Genomic DNA, 15,515 nt, shown 5'->3' with positions numbered 1-15,515 from the left:
CCCCGGCAGCGGCGCCGCTGATTGGTCCGTCCTAGGGGGTGGTGCCGCTGATTGGCCCGTCCCGGGGGGCGGCACCGCTGATTGGCCCGTCCCGGGGGGCGGTGCGCGCCGGGGATTGCGCGCGGGGGGCGCTGGGGGCCCGTCGTCCTTTGCCCGGTCCCGTCCCAGTGTCCATCCCCGTTCCCATCCCTGTTCCCGGCCCCGTGTTACCCTGGCAATTCTGGTTCTCCTACTCAGGCGCTGAGTCACACAGCCCGTGTAAGGGTAGCGGCCGGACGGAGCCGCCTGAGGCTCCAGGAAGATGCAGTTCCTGGGGCGGCTGGTGAACACCATCAATAGCGTTACGCAGATATTCAGTAACCCGTACCGGGTGAAGGAGGTGCCGGCCGCGGAGTATGCCGGTCACACCTGCCTGCGGGAGGAGGGCAGGGTGGCCCTGTACAAGAACAGCATCGCTCGCTCCTGGGACTGTCTCTTGGTGAATCCACAGAGCCCGCAGGTCGCTTTCCGGTGAGTGGCAGACCTTTAGCCATCCCTTTTGCAGAGGGAAACCAGAGGCCCGGTATGGCTGATCCTGGGACTGGTTCACAGCTGCGGGGTGATGTGTTTGAGCAGCAGGTGGCTGTGCGGGCTGGGAGGCCCTTGGGTAGGCGGGTGGCCAACGAAACGGGACAGGGTCCAAGCACTGTGACAACAGGCAGCTCTGAAATAGTTCAGGGCATCCATAGGTACATGTACTTCCACTCACACCTGTTACGGGTTCAGCATCTGGAACATAGGGTACTTCGGACCAAAACCTAACATTCCTCAGGAATGGGACATGCTCTCAGCTAATGAAACATTTTCCGTGCTTCTCTTGGAACAAGCATGGTGCCAGTTGAGGAAAAACAGGAAAGTTCCCAGCACTGCTGTTTCGAGAAGAACTGTTCCTCTCAGAAACATGGGGTCAGGGTTGTTCCTTTGAGCAGGACTGACCCTGTGTTTGCCTCTCCTCCAGGCTCTTCCAGCTGGACAACGAAGCAGACGCCCTGGTGCTCTTTGAGCAATATGCCCGGCAGCTGCGCCCTTTCTACGAGAGCTCGTGCCAGCCCTTGTCCCTGGAGGAGCTCCAGCAGCTCAGCGACCTCCTCCGCAGCCACCCCAGCTGGTCCGCGGCACATGTCGCTGTGGAGTTCGGCCGCCGGGAGAGCTTCCGGCACAACCATATCCTGAGGCAAGGAGCAGGGGGTCTCCAGTGCTGGGGGGGCAGGCTGGGGCAGGCCACGTTAGAGTATCTCTTCCTGATGTGCCAAAGCAGCAGGGGCTGCTTCTTGGGGTAGCTTAAAGCCTGTGGTTCCTGCAGAGATGAGTTTGGAAGTGCTGGCCTTGCTGCACCGTGCCTTGACGGCAGCAGTGGTGGCAGAGGGCCCTGATGGCCACTGTAGGGCTGCTTGGTGGGTTTCAGGCCCCTGCTGCAGAGCCCAGAGCTCTGGTGTTTGAGGGAAAAGGTTGAAGTGTCCTGCTAGAGATGCTGGTCAGATTATCACAGCGCTTGTGGAGTTGCTCTTTGGAGGGGCTTGTGGCTGAATTTGTAAATCACAGGAGGACTGTCTGGCAAGTTTTTGGCTACAAGCCCTTGCTCTGTTTCCATAGAGAGTTCACTGATGATAGGGGGGACTAGTGAGGAGTTAGGGGACTGGAGGGCACCACTAGGTTGCTGACTGTAAGCTGTCTCCTGCCTGCCTTTGTGCAGGGGGAACCGATCCCATACGGAGGCCAGAGGAAGGAGCACCAGGTCAGGGATAGACTCCAGGGCAGGACTGCCTGATAGCCCTTCCCTGTGGTTCTTCCCTGGCAAGAGGCTGGGCTTTTGTGATCCTCATGGTTCACACCAGATGGGGCAGATAGGGCAGGTACCTCTGTATCGGCTCCTGGAGCGGCTGCACGTTCTCCTCCTCCTCACAGCCACTCCTTGTCCTCACACTGACTTGTCTCTTGCAGCTGTGTGAACAGCACGGACAGCGAGGATGGCTGCACCCCGCTGCACCTGGCGTGCCGCAAGGGAGACATGGAGTGTCTGCTGGAGCTGCTGGAGTGCCACGCGCGGGTGGACATTACCGACAGGAACGGGGAGACTGTTTTCCACTACGCTGTGCGAGGGAGCAACCCCCAGATCATTGAGGTGGGGGCGATTTCTAGTCTGGGGAAAAGTGGGACCAGAACAGGTCATCTCTGTGCTGTGAGGAGAGAGACAGGAAAACAGCTGCAGACGGGGGGAGGAGAAAGTCAGTTCCCCCTGTCTAGTTAATGCTTGAGTCTGATATCAGCCTCTTATTTCCCCTCTTTACTGGTCCTGTTTCCCATAAAGGGGCTCCAAATTCCACCCTGCACTGGAACAAGGATATTAAGCAAGTTTCCTCAGAAGGTGTCCTTTACTGCTATTTACATTAGACCTTCATCCTGCCTTTCCTCAGGCCCATGGCTGTCCCTTCCCTCTCTCCTCCCTGCAGGGTATTTTGTTTCGGGCAGTGCTCCCGTAGGGAAATGTGTGTACACATTGCCCTGGGGGATCATGCATTGCCCACAGACTGAAGGACAGTTTGGAGCTGCCCTGGGCTGTCCTGAGCTGCAGGACTTGTTGTTTGAATTGAGTGGCTTTGCACAGGGGATGGCGATCAGCCTTGAGGCAGAGACACTCTGAAGCCAGAGGTGTTCTCAATTGCTGAGAAGTGCTGGGCAGAGTGATGGGGTTTGTAAGGGTGTGGGTGGCCTTACATGTGGTTCCTGAGATCCGTCAGCTTCCCAAGACTCGGTGGGAGCCCGAGACTGACTCTCTGCTATGGCTGCAACTTTGACGTTTGCCCAATACCTGTTGTGACAGCCCTCCCTCTGCCCTCCAGATTGTGCTGGGGTTTTCTAATGCATGATGGTGGAGGAATGAGGATGAGGGCTTGCCACGGTGTGGAGCAGGGCAGTTAGGAACTTTGTGTTAAAAAGGTGTCCTCTTTATTTCTCTGAAGCCATCAAGTTGGCTCATTGTTACAGAAATACTTCCAGGTCTGATCAGTCTCTTGTCTGTTTCTTTTCTCTATTGATTTCTTGCTAAACCAGAGAAAAGAAACTAAAATCCCACTTCTCTCTCTTGTGTGTACCAGGGCTTGCAGGGTTTCCCCAGTACAGCAGTGGGATGTTTTCAAGTAACAAACCAGCCAGCAGGCAGCGGATCTAAAATTTACAGGGAAAATAGGAAAATTCCTTCAAACATACTCCCACATGCATGTTTTAAACAGAATCCTGTTTTCGTCTGAAAGCAGCAGTGGGTTTGGAGGGGAGATTGAGCTCCTGCCAGCTGATGGGGCTGCAGCAGGAGGGAATGCTGCTGTTTTCAGTTTGTGCTGTCAATTGGTTGGCCCGTGCTTGGCTCATGGTGAGATGGTAGGAGTCTGCTGGACTGTGTCAGTCAAGGTGGTGTGAGCCCTTTTTGGCTGAGGGATGTCTCAGAAGCACCTGGGCCAGAGGAAGAGGGCACAGAGAGCTCCCCTCTGGGGAGAAAAAACAAGGAGTGCATCCATATCTACTGTGTTGCAAGCAAGTGTGGAGAGAACACTCTGTAGCATCATGAGGAGACCAGTGCTCCAGAGTCTGTCCTCGCAGCTCAGGAAGAGAGACAGTGCTCTTCCATGTCTCTCTGTCTGTTTGTTTATCTACTCTCAACTCTTCCCAGCTCCTGGGCAGAACCCCAACTACTGGCTTGGACCACCTGAACCATGAGGGGCTGACCGCTCTGCACCTCGCGTGCCAGCTGGGCAAAGAGGACATGGTGCGGTCCCTGCTGAAATGCCGTGCCAGCTGCAGCGTTGTGGGCACACTGGGATACCCCATCCACACAGCACTCAAGTTCTCCCACAAGGGGTACGTAACTGCCTGGGCTGCCAGAACACGGCTCTCCCTCCAGTCTGGGAACCTGTCTGCTGGCTCAGTGCTGTCCAACACTGGACCCCTTTCAGGGTCAGTAGGAAGATGTCTTGTGCAGTCTTCTGCTGCATCACTGAATTGGCAAATGAGCAGGGAAATGCTAGTGTGGGAAAGAAAGAAATGCCTTCAGAAAAGAAAGGCTTTTCCCTGAATTAATATATTATTCAGTATTAGACATCAGGAGAAAGACAGATTTCAAAAAACCTGTTGTGAAATACTTTTTCTCAAAATGAGCTGTGAGAAACTGATTCACTGATGCTTAAATAGCATTGCTAATTGATGCACCTCTGCCTTTGAGTGCTCTGATCCTAATAAGCTCTCATTGCAGAGCCTATTTTTTCCCATCTCCTATAGGCCAGAAGTACTCTTGACTCTTAATAACACACTCTGGAACTGAATCAAAAGAGGCACAATGTTTACTCTCTGTTTGGTTTTCCCTGCAGAAATTTGATTCACTTTGTGCATACTTTACAATACTTAATGCTTACAGGGTATCTGAGCTCTGAAAATAGGGCTCTCAAGCCAACACTAGCTGCAGCTAGGTGATTTTTCAGCATTTTAAAAAGCAATTTCCAACATTAGAGACACATTCACAGGCCCAAAATGTGCTTAGGTCACCGAGTTTGCACTGAGACTTGATCTCTTGTGCAGGGTTTGTTTGGTGGTGTTTTAGAGAGGAGAGCATATGCATATATTTTCTAAGTCTACCTACCCCGCTTTCTAGGCATCAGATACTGGTCTGTTCACAACAGGTGTGATTTTTCACTCATAGAGAAGTACACAGATTCTTAATTTCAGCAAGTGTTTAACTATTTCAGTTTTATCCCCATGTTTCCATGGAAAGAGAGGAGAGAAGAATTTCCTCTCAGGTCTTGAGAGTTTCCAGAAATGCCATATTCCTGTATCAGAGAAGCACCCAGGTGTTGCTCCACAGCTTGAAATTGGGAAGAGATTCTCCTGCTCTGAACGCTGTACTGCTTGTATGCTTCCTGTTGCACCCACCCTTTCTGTAAAGAGCAAAATAAAAGTGCAGCTGAGGAACTTGCAGGTGTTGCAGAGACCCTGCTGCTGATGAAGGGTTTCCTGGTTTTCCTCTGGGTGGAAGGCAGGTACTGATGTGGGCAGAGGTCTTGAGTAAAGACAGCAGCCACCCATCCCGTCATGTCATTGTCTGACAGGTGTGCCCAGGCCATCCTCGAGGTAGATGCCAGCCAGGTTTGCTCCAAGGACCCACGCTATGAAGCTACTCCACTGCACTGGGCGAAGAAGGCAGAGGTAAATGGAGCCAATCCATGGTGAGAACCTGTGCTGCCACCCAGCATGCAGTTAATTCCTCTTGCTGCTAACCTGTCCCTTTCCAACTGCATGTGCAGAGCCCTGGAAGTGTCAGAGCCCAGCCAGCCCAGTGTTTGATTCCCTTTGCCCTGTGCCAATCAGTGCTGTTTGCCACTGGGGACAGAGCAGTGGAGCCTTGCAGTGAAATAAACTGGTGGAGTCATCCCTAGTGCTTCATCTGTGACTGTGAAACTGCCAGCTTGTCCCTTTTCCCTTTTGTTGAGGAAATTGCAGCACTGTCCCTAAAGCACAATTGCCCTGGGAGGGAGCTCTTTTCTTGTTACCTGACAGTTTCCTGGAAGCAAACAAATCAATGCCTTAAAGACTGCAGGGGAAGTGTGAGGTGGGGAGGGGGGGTGACATGTGCATGACGGTCGTGTTCTACCAGAGATGAGCAGGTCAGTGATATGCCATGCTGGAGCCACCTAAATGGTGCTTGTTGCAAGCAGAGGGCTTTCCTATTACAAGACTCTTCTCCCTCCTCCAGTATCACATCCTGCTCAGAAATGTCCTGTGGAGTTTCAGAACAGACCTAAATTTGCCTGGCTTATAAAGAGAAGTTCAGGGAGAAAACTTTTTCCTTCCAGTCTGAAAGGATTCTGGCCTGAGTAAGAACTGTTTTTTTCTCAGTTGATCTCAGCCAGTCATTACAGTTGGATATAAATCCCAAAGCATCCAGAAGCTCTAGCCAGATTGCAAAACCACCAGCTAGTTCTGTGGTAAAAGACCCAGAAACCCCATCTCCAGTGCTTGGAAAATTCAGCTGGCATCTGTCAGCCAACTATACCCAGGCTAAGGCTCCCTCCTCTTCCCCTGCTTTGCTTGCCATGAGACCTGGATGGTTTGAGCACCCAGGTGGTTGTCCTTACGATTGCTTTATCTCTTCCTGACCTGGCACCTGCACGTTGGGCACAGATGACACGGCTGCTGCTGGAGTACGGCTCCCAGGTGAACGTGACCAGCCGGACGGCTGACATGGCTCTGCACATCGCGGTGCAGAGGGGACGCTTCGACTGCGCCATGGTCCTGCTGACACACGGCGCCCACACCAACGCCCGCGGTCAGAATGGCAACACACCCCTGCACCTGGCCATGAAGGTGAGCTTTCTGCACAGGATGCTGGGAAGGAGAGAGAGGGTTTTCTTGAAGGGCTGAAACAGAGACAGACTCCTTTGAAATTCTGGCTCTTGCCTTCCATGTGGTGATCCCCTGTGGGTGGATCTGGCTAGTAAAAGGAGGAGGGAAGGAATGAAAAATCACGTAGTGGCTCTTGAGCTTTCTCTTGTCCCTTAGCATGACCACCTGGATATGATCAAAGCGATCGTCGTGTTTGGAGGAGATATCGAGATCCCCAATGATTTTGGGGAGACACCAGGACTGTTGGCAGCCAGGAGCAGCAAAGGTGAGGGAGCATGTCAGCAGCCTTACAGGGTGAATCTGGCACCCTGTCTCCCCTTGGTGGCTGAAACGGTGGCTTGGGAAGCGGTGAAAGCCTGCCACGCATGGGTGATGCTTCTCCAGTATGCTTTTGTAGTCGCTCACAGGGTAGGCGCTTCCTTTGCTAGCGGTGTAGGCTTTGTATTACTAGCCCTTGATCGGTTTCTCTTCTGTGAGACAGAGATGCAAGAGGAAAAGCTGGCATGCACTTGCACTCCCCCTCTTTCACACCACCATGTCAGGCACTGCAGGCTCACAACAGGATGACGCAGTGCTGCTGAACTGCTCAGGTGGGAGCAGACACGGGTGGTTCTTCAGTGGCAAGAAGTGTGTGGCACACACCTCCTTTGAAGCACAGCGCCGGGTACTCCTGCTGTGCACAAGTCCTGCTGCCTGGTGTTTGGGAGAGATACCTGGGATGTGCTTTCCCCTTCCTCGGGTCATCCCAGAGGTTTTGTGAGGCTCAGGCCTGCTATGAGTTTGGCAGAGCACGTTATCCCCCGGTGTGTGCGTGCACTGATTCTCTTTCTGATCTGTGACTCCCCCTTCCGTCACCTAAGGTGCGAACCGGAAAGTGCTCTTAGACCTGCTGCAAACTGTAGGGACCGAACGCTGCCGCCCACCACCCAACCCTGACTCCCCAAGCCTGGCACCATCTGCCGCCTCCTTCCTGGAAGGCCAACCTTCCTCTCGGAGCAGCTTCAACAGCTTAGGTAAAGCCTTCCCCGGCCCTCTCTTGTTCTCCTTCCTTCATGCTTCACAGTGCTGTCTTGGATCTCTTCTTCAGATGGGCCATGCTCTGGGAACTGTCTTAGCTCTCAGTATCTGGTGACTCTGTCGTGACTCTGTCCTCGTTCAGCTGTTGCAGGATCCTATCTCTTTTCTCTGCTTTTCCTGTGTGTACTCTAAACTCTCGTACTCCAAACTTTTGTTTTATAGAACTGACAGATGCAGCTCTGTAAGAAGGAGCAGGAAGACTGATTCCTTCACCCCTCTGGAAGAGGTGTAGCACTTAGTTGCTGGCATGTACTTTATCCACTGGGTCATATACTTAGTGGTCTGCCTTGAGGACCACCCAGTGTTGTGCTGGGCACAAGGGGATTTAGAAGTGTGACTTTTTCAGATCCTGGAGGCCAGCAGCTGGGAGAGGGAAGGGGTGAAGCCTGAGGATAAGTAACCCGGGTCACAGGTTTGTTACGTAGAGGAAAAGCCTACTTTAGGACATGCAACTGTGTCGTAGCTTGTGCTTCATACTGCCCAGACTCTGTGAATAAACACATGGGCCTATCTAAGTGCTGGGCTTTCCATCTCCATTGAGCTCAGGCAGAGGCAGCGGGAGGGGTTACGGAGTAGTGGGTGAGTTGACTTGGAGGGAGGCTCTCACCCTCATGAGAGGAGCATGGAGGCAGCTAGCAGCTTCTTGTGGACCTCTTCCCATCTCAGGCTGGAGGTTTCCTTTGCAAAGGCTTTCCTGTGAGGCTAGAGGACAACCCTGGAGTGTGTCTGTCACCACAAATCTCACTGGCTGCTGACACCAGGACTTTCTTCTCACCATGGCATGGCGAAGGCAACCCCTACCCAGTTTCAGCTCTGATGCAGTGACAGAGCAAGACCCTTTTTTGTCTTGGACTCTGGCCCTTGAAGAAACTTCTCACCACATTCATTGTTTCCATGTGCTCTAGACACAACCACCTTCCAGCCTGGGTGCTGGCAGGAGTATGTAACTTCTCTCCCCCTGTTCTTCTTTTGGTTTTGTAGGCTGGCTTCTCACCTAGCCTGGATCGGTGCCCTGCACCCAGGGCAGCCTGGGTGAACATCAGCTGAGGGGTAATGACAAGCCACTCTGTCTCCACAGCTCTCCTGCCTAGGTTACCTCGAGGAGTAGATTTAGGTTTTATCTTAGCAGCTTGCAGTAAACTGCTTAGTGGGCACACTGCTAGGCTCTGCCTTCTCTCTCACCCACTGTGCTCATCTTCTGCTTCTACAAATCCTTTGTCTCCGCCAGTGCATCTCCAGCTGCACACTCTAAAGGATGGTGTTGCACTTCTTTGGTGTGGAGTTTAATCTGGGGGGTACCTGTTGGCTGTGGGTAAGATGGCTCGTGTCTCCTACAGGCAGCTTTATTCAATGGGGAAGGGAGTTGGATATTCTCTCTGTGATTATGGTGGAAATCATTTACCACACTGATGGTCCCTAATATTTCTTTCCTTTTGCATGTTCATGGCCCTGTAGGGTACCAGGATGTTCTGTATGTTTCTGCAACTCTCGGACAGTTGTTGAAGGCACCAGATGTTGTGGACATGCCCAGTGAAGACAGAAGAAAGTAAGTGAGGAGCAGCTTCTGTCCAGGCTCCCGTGCAACTTGAAAGTGAAATCTGTGTGTGAATTCTCCCCTCCCACACCCGTGGGGGTGGCTTCCTCAGAGCTGATATTTAATGTCCATTGCTGTTGCAGTTTTTGCCAACACCTTGCGATAAATTTCTGTTTCAGTAAATGACCACTGCCTGTCCTGTGTGCAGCCCTGGAGCTGCAGTGGAGCCTTAGGTCAGCAAGTGAAACCCCTGCTCTGTCCCTCTCCTGTGCCACTGGGCACCCAATGCTGCTTTAGCTTTGTGATTACCCCATCTCCACACGCTGCCCTGATGCTTGCCCAGCTCCTCAGGACCTCATCTTGCATGGAGTGGAGGAAGGGTTGGCACTGAAGTGCTGCTGGCAGGATTTAGGGCTATCTGCTTTTTATTTATGACACAATACTCACAAGAGTGTAGTAAGGGACTTGGGTGCGGTTTCAGCTGGTACTCTCTGGTGTAGAGGTTAGAGATGGCTATGCAAGAGCAATGGGTGTTGCACCAGCTCTGGCAAGGATTATTGGATGTGTCTTATTTGCACCTGAGAGACCACTGCTGGATTTCTTAATTCACTGATTACTCTGTCTGCAGCAATCTAGTAACTGGCATAATTTCCTGCTCCCAAAGCCACATTCGTATGCAGTGTTCTGTGGTTTGTAATCTGTCCCACAGTTGCTAGTCATCTGTGTCCGTCTCTCTCCAGTCAGGACCGCCTCCTGTGCTTGGATGGAGGGGGCATCCGGGGCCTCGTGCTCATCCAGCTCCTCCTGGCTATTGAAAAAGCGGCGGGCCATCCCATTCGCGAGATTTTTGACTGGATCGCAGGGACCAGCACTGGAGGGATCTTGGCCTTGGCTATTGTACATGGTAAGGACAGTGCAAACAATGGGCCCCTTCTCACTGCTGTGGGCCTGAGCACACCTCTGTGGGGAATGGGTGTGGGGTGGGAGCTGCCTCTCTGAGTCCTGACTGAGATCTTTTGTACCTGCCTGCCAAAGGAGGGGTGGGATGTTCGTTAATGAAGGAAAACCTAGACCTGGCTTTGCGCTTGCTTCTCACATCAACTGGCTTTGAGCAGCTTTCTGGGTTTTGGGAAGTGAGTGGTGACAGAGTGCAATATTCTGTTCTTCCTGTGCTCTCCACAGGGGCTTCAGAGCAAGGTGGTTGACACTTTCTGGTGGTGGGAAACTGTGCTCCAAGTTTTTTCTTCCTCTGTAATCCTTCCCAGTCATGCTGCTGAGGACTAAGCAGATGACAGGCGGCTTGGGAAGGGAGTGGGATTGGGAGTGATGCCTCCCATCTCCTGCTTGTTCTGGAAAGTCCTAGCTCTGATGTGCTGTTTGTTCTGCCTACCCTTCCTCTTGCTCCTGCTCCTGCCAACACTGTTGCCTGTCTCAGGGAAGTCCATGGACTACATGCGCTGCCTGTACTTCCGCATGAAGGACATGGTGTTCCGGGGGTCTCGGCCCTACGAGTCAGAGCCCCTGGATGAGTTCTTGAAGAAGGAATTTGGGGAAAACACCAAAATGACAGATGTCCGAAAACCCAAGTAAGTCTTGCCTGGGGCTATGCTAGTTGATGCTGTCCTGCACATGCTCTAGACCCCTCTCAGCAGAGATGCTCAGCCTCTCCTTAGAGCAGATCTGCAGGAGTGTGATGTGCAGGCTGTTGAAGCCTAAATACTTTTTTTTCCATTTTACTCTTATTCTCTCATGTCCTCTTCCCTAGGGTTATGGTGACCGGGACGTTGTGTGACCGACAGCCAGCTGAGCTCCACCTTTTCCGGAATTACCCTGTACCAGAGACAAAAACCTCCACTGAATACAAGACAAGTGCATCTTTCAAACCACTCACTCAGCCAGAAGGTAAATTATGGTGCACAGAAGTCCATCTGGTTGGCAGAGAAGGTTGACAGGGACATATTTAATGTTCTTCTTCCATTGCTCTCAAAATCAGGGCATCCCAGCAATGGCTCATCGCTGGTCTTGACTTGTAGTTTGGTCCTAATGGTGCTTGGCTTTTCTCCTTTCTCTTCCTCCCTTACCTTCTCTTGTACCAGGAACAGGGACTGGCTGGCAAGGTTCATGAGGAAGGGGTCTGCTAGAGCAGTCCTGCATACAGTCAGTACCTTTCCCTGCGCTCTCACAGCAAAACATGGGAGAGCTGTGTAACTGAAGCATGCAGCCCCCTCCAGCTTGCTGCTTTGTCTAGCATACACAACTGGTTCATTATCAAAATAGCAGCAATGAAGCGGATAGAGAGTGAATTTGACCCAGGATATGTAGAAAGTTTTGAGAACATCTTTTAAAGTCCCCCCAAATCATTCTGTGCATCCAAGCAGAGGCCCTGCTGTTGGGAGAAAGAAGCAAAACTGTGCAGGGCAGGGTTTTTGGGGGCTGCAAGCCCTCCTGCTTAGTGCTGGTGAAGGCAGCGTGCTCCTCGTGCACAGCAGAGTTGCTGCAAGAGGCCTTTTGCTTCCTCCCTCTCCAGACCAGCTGGTGTGGCGTGCTGCCCGCTGTAGCGGTGCGGCTCCCACTTATTTCCGGCCAATCGGCCGCTTCCTGGATGGAGGGCTGCTGGCCAACAACCCGACCCTCGACGCCATGGCGGAGATCCACGAGTACAATAAGACACTCATCAAAAAGGTGAGGGAAATCCTAGTCTGGTAACTGGTGTATTTTGGACCCTCTGAGCCTCCCTTGAAGAGGAAATGGATTTGGCAATGGATGCATATTAGTGGATAAACTAGGTAGCAGTGCAGCACCCTGAAAGGAAGTGTATGGAGGGGGATATGTGTTGGGAATGGTGGCTGGGAGGGGAGATACCTCTTCTGACAAGGGTGTGAGACATGGAGACAGCCTCATCAGCCTCTCCTTGCTACTTTGAACAAGGATGATTCAGTTGATGGTTGTGTGTGGCCCTTGATGCAGCTCTGCAGGGCCTTTTTCTGCCCAAAAATAAATGGAGAAGACAAAGGTAGGGTACTCTGTGAGGCTGAAGAGGGAATGCCTTCTGTGGTACGGCAAGTTCTTAAAAAACATGAATAACTACTGTCAGCTGTTGTTCCCTGTAGTTGAAAGGGAAGGTGTGTTGTCAGAATGACTGAAGAGTTGTACTGTTTCATGGTCATCTGGTCCCGAGACTCATCTCCAGGGTGTTCCCATGAGTTTGAGTGCAGTCAGGGGGATAAGGGACAGAACAGTGCAACTGTTGAACTCCTGTGGGTTACACACCTGCCTCACCAGGCTGTACTTAAGGAGAGAGAAAAGACTACTGATCCTTTTGCCTTGGCTTTCAGAGCTTCCCCAGGACTGCTGTGAAAGACATGCTCTGCCTTCGTTGTTGGTTCTAGTAAACAAATCTTTTGTTTGTCCACAGGGTCGGAGGCAGGAAGTAAGAAAATTGGGGTTGGTGGTCTCCTTGGGGACAGGGAAGCCTCCGCAAATCCCAGTGAGCTCTGTGGATGTTTTCCGCCCCTCCAACCCTTGGGAGCTGGCGAAGACTGTCTTTGGGGCCAGGGAACTTGGCAAGATGGTGGTGGATTGTGTGAGTACTGGGAGGAGGGGATGGGGAAAGACCCCTGGGGTTGCTTGCAGGGAGGGAGAAAAAGTTTCCAGTCTTCAGCTTCTTCCTTTTGGAAGTAAATTCTATTTCCTTGGAACTGCTCTGACCATGGATGTAGTGGGTAACTTAAGAATTGCGGGAGCACAGCAGGTCTGAAGACCTGTCTGCTTCTTTGGGGTTTTGAGTTCCAAGGCAGGTTCTTGCAGCTGAAAGGGGCTGAGGACAGGATGGTGGTCAGTGACCCTTAGGAACATTTGCAGCATTGATTACCATATGAGCAACCCGGGCCAAAAAAAAAAAAGTCATTCCTTGGAAAAGAGCAATTCATTTTTCTTTAGAAAAGCCTTGTTGTCCCTACGGGGGAAATCAGTAAACGCTAGAGAAGTGGAAGAGTCACTAATAAAAAACAGTTTTTGAGAGCTGTGGTTAGGAGCGTGTAATAGGAATAAGAGCTTGCATGTTTCAGAAAGAAGATCATGAACTGTTGTGCATGAAAACACTCCAAATGAATGAAAGCCAGAAGGATCAGAATGGAAGTTCTGACTGTGATCTTAATTCTGTTGCTTTATCTCCTTTTTAACTTTCCTAAGTCAGAAAGTGCCTAGAGTCCCTCTGCTTCCCCTGTCTTTTATTTCAGGGCTCCCAGGGAGCTGTGCCACAATAGTAGTAATCACAGGCTGTGCTGTTACAGGGCTTGGACAGAATGAATAAAATCCCAAGGAGGCTGTCATTCATGTCCTCCTGAAAGTTTCTTTAAGGGAGTCTACTCAATGCTGTGATGTATGGAGGATCTGTAGGGTGCAATTCCTTGTGTCCCAAAGATCGGGAGCACTGTTCTTATGTTAAAAATAAAAATAAATAAATAAAAGGGTGCCTCACTCTTGGTGGCAAGCAGGGCCATCCAGGATGAACTTGCTCCTGGTTTTCCTTTTCCCTCTGCAGCTTGTGCAGTTCAACTTGCAGGCAGGGTAAGAGCAGTCAGGCTGTAACTGTGGGCCTGTTTCTCCTGCAGTGCACTGACGCAGATGGCCCAGCTGTGGATCGTGCCAGGGCCTGGTGTGAGATGACGGATGTCCCGTATTTCCGGTAGGAGCTTCCTTTCCACTGTCTGCACAGATCTATTTTTATCCCTCTCACTTCAGACCTGGCTGTGGCATGCGTCATCCCAAACAGCATCCCCTCCAGAGGCATGCCTGCCCAAACCTGTCCCCTGCCCGCTACCCTCATGCCTCAGTGACACAACAGTCACTGGCCTCTGCATGAACTGATGCTCCAAGCACGCCTGCTCTGGGGACACTTAGTGGAGGCTTGTGGGTTGCTGTCTTGCATGATCCTTCGGGATGTGCATCCTGCCCCATTCCACCACGCACAGCCTGTTTTAGATTTAGATGTCCCTCATGTGCTGCGGTTGCTGAACTGTGGCTCTGCAAGTCTGACAGATACAGGGCCAGTGAGCATCTCAGTGGCAGGAGCCCCTTGGCAAAAGTCTCCTGCTTGGCAGGCTTGTGCCTGACCACCTCCGCATCTGTGCCCAGCTGGTGATGCTGTCTTGGTGTCTGCAGGCTCAGCCCTCAGCTGCACACGGAGGTGATGCTGGACGAGGTGAATGACACAGTGCTGGTGAACGCTCTCTGGGACACCCAGCTGTACATCTACCAGCACCGGGAGCAGTTCGAGCAGCTGGTGCAACATCTCTGCCGATGACTGACCTGGAGGTTCCCATTCTGCATGCCAAAGGCAAGGGGCAGCAGACACTGAAATGGCTCAGATTTGCCCTTCAACCAAGGTGTTGAGCTGGGGGAGGGACTAGTGATAATTATGAGGAACTAATAATATTTAATAGACAACAGTGCACATACACATGTATTCCTGGACAGCTATGAAATGCTGACAGTTATCCTTGTTCTGTAGCCCTGTCTCTGCTGCTGTGCTTGGTTTTGCTGCCTTGCTGTCTGACTCAGAATCCAGAGCCCCCACCTACCTGTCTTGAGTTGTAGCAGCTGGAACGTCTCCTGTCTGTGCAGTACCTCCACTGACAAAGCACCGTGCACCTTCCCACGTCACAGAATGGGCTAAGACCTGATGACAGCTTCAGGGATTGCTTGGCCCACTGGGGCCAAGTTATTTCAGAGTGTATAGTATGGGAAAAAGGGATTATTTTTCCTTCAACACACCCAGTTTGAAGGGAAGCAGAAATGCTTCAACTTTTTGGAGTAGATATGACACAGAATGTTGCAGCTGGCCTTGGAAGAAGGGCTAACCTTTCCTGAGGCAGGTTTTCTGTAGCAGCTTCTTTCCCCTCTGAGATGGGCTGGCAACACAGGTACTGACTGTGCCTAGGGTGGGAGCAGACCCCTCCCACCCAGGGCTTTTTGTGCCACCTGATTTGCTGTGCTGCTCTTTGCTCAAGGGCTGAGATGTGAGAGCCTGACTTTACTTGCAGCAAGCTCAGGGCAAGGGACAAGAGCCTTGGCTTAGTAGAGAGGTCATTTAACTTAGTATGGAATTGAAATGCTCTGAGATCAGTTCCCTCCAAAGAAGCTGACCCTGTGACAATTTGGGTTTACTTTTTTTTACTACTGGAAATTTCACTGTAACTGCTATACTAGTCATTGTTTCTGTCGTAAATTTTGCATATTTATAAATAACTTCTGTATGTATTTGGAGGCATTTTGAGGAGTACCCCAAAAAATTGAATTTTTAATCCTTTGCTTTTGACTGAATGGACTGCTGTTGCCAACAGGGCTTCTGTGAAAAACTGACATGACCTGAAATAAAGAGGGATTTGCATTTGTTTCTGATGTCATGCAGTCAATGGTTGTCCTCTCTCTCTCTCTATCCTGCAAGTTCCCAGAGGGCTTCTGAGCTTGCAGCCTC

General features: G+C 51.5%; 1 protein-coding gene across 3 annotated transcripts; it reads left to right on the top strand.

Annotated features, from left to right (window-relative positions):
* Window positions 1-105: 105 nt before the first annotated feature.
* On the top strand, window positions 106-15,439 carry PLA2G6 (phospholipase A2 group VI). 3 transcript variants are annotated; one of them, XM_064655071.1, is made up of 17 exons: window positions 106-510; window positions 998-1,213; window positions 1,981-2,161; window positions 3,704-3,891; window positions 5,133-5,229; window positions 6,205-6,387; window positions 6,583-6,691; window positions 7,287-7,439; window positions 8,959-9,049; window positions 9,778-9,941; window positions 10,473-10,623; window positions 10,803-10,939; window positions 11,565-11,719; window positions 12,453-12,620; window positions 13,651-13,724; window positions 14,201-14,375; window positions 14,550-15,439. In XM_064655071.1, exons 1-16 carry the CDS (start codon window positions 302-304, stop codon window positions 14,340-14,342), a joined length of 2,418 nt encoding a protein of 805 aa, XP_064511141.1. In that variant the 5' UTR covers window positions 106-301; the 3' UTR covers window positions 14,343-14,375; window positions 14,550-15,439. The 3 variants fall into 3 exon arrangements, with proteins under 3 accessions (XP_064511141.1, XP_064511140.1, XP_064511142.1); XM_064655070.1 differs by having other exon boundaries at window positions 14,201-15,439; XM_064655072.1 differs by lacking the exon at window positions 7,287-7,439 and having other exon boundaries at window positions 14,201-15,439.
* Window positions 15,440-15,515: the final 76 nt, after the last annotated feature.

This window comes from Pseudopipra pipra, chromosome 5 (genome assembly GCF_036250125.1).
Source record: "Pseudopipra pipra isolate bDixPip1 chromosome 5, bDixPip1.hap1, whole genome shotgun sequence".
NCBI lineage: Eukaryota > Metazoa > Chordata > Aves > Passeriformes > Pipridae > Pseudopipra > Pseudopipra pipra.
This window is presented reverse-complemented; position numbering and strand designations above follow the sequence as displayed.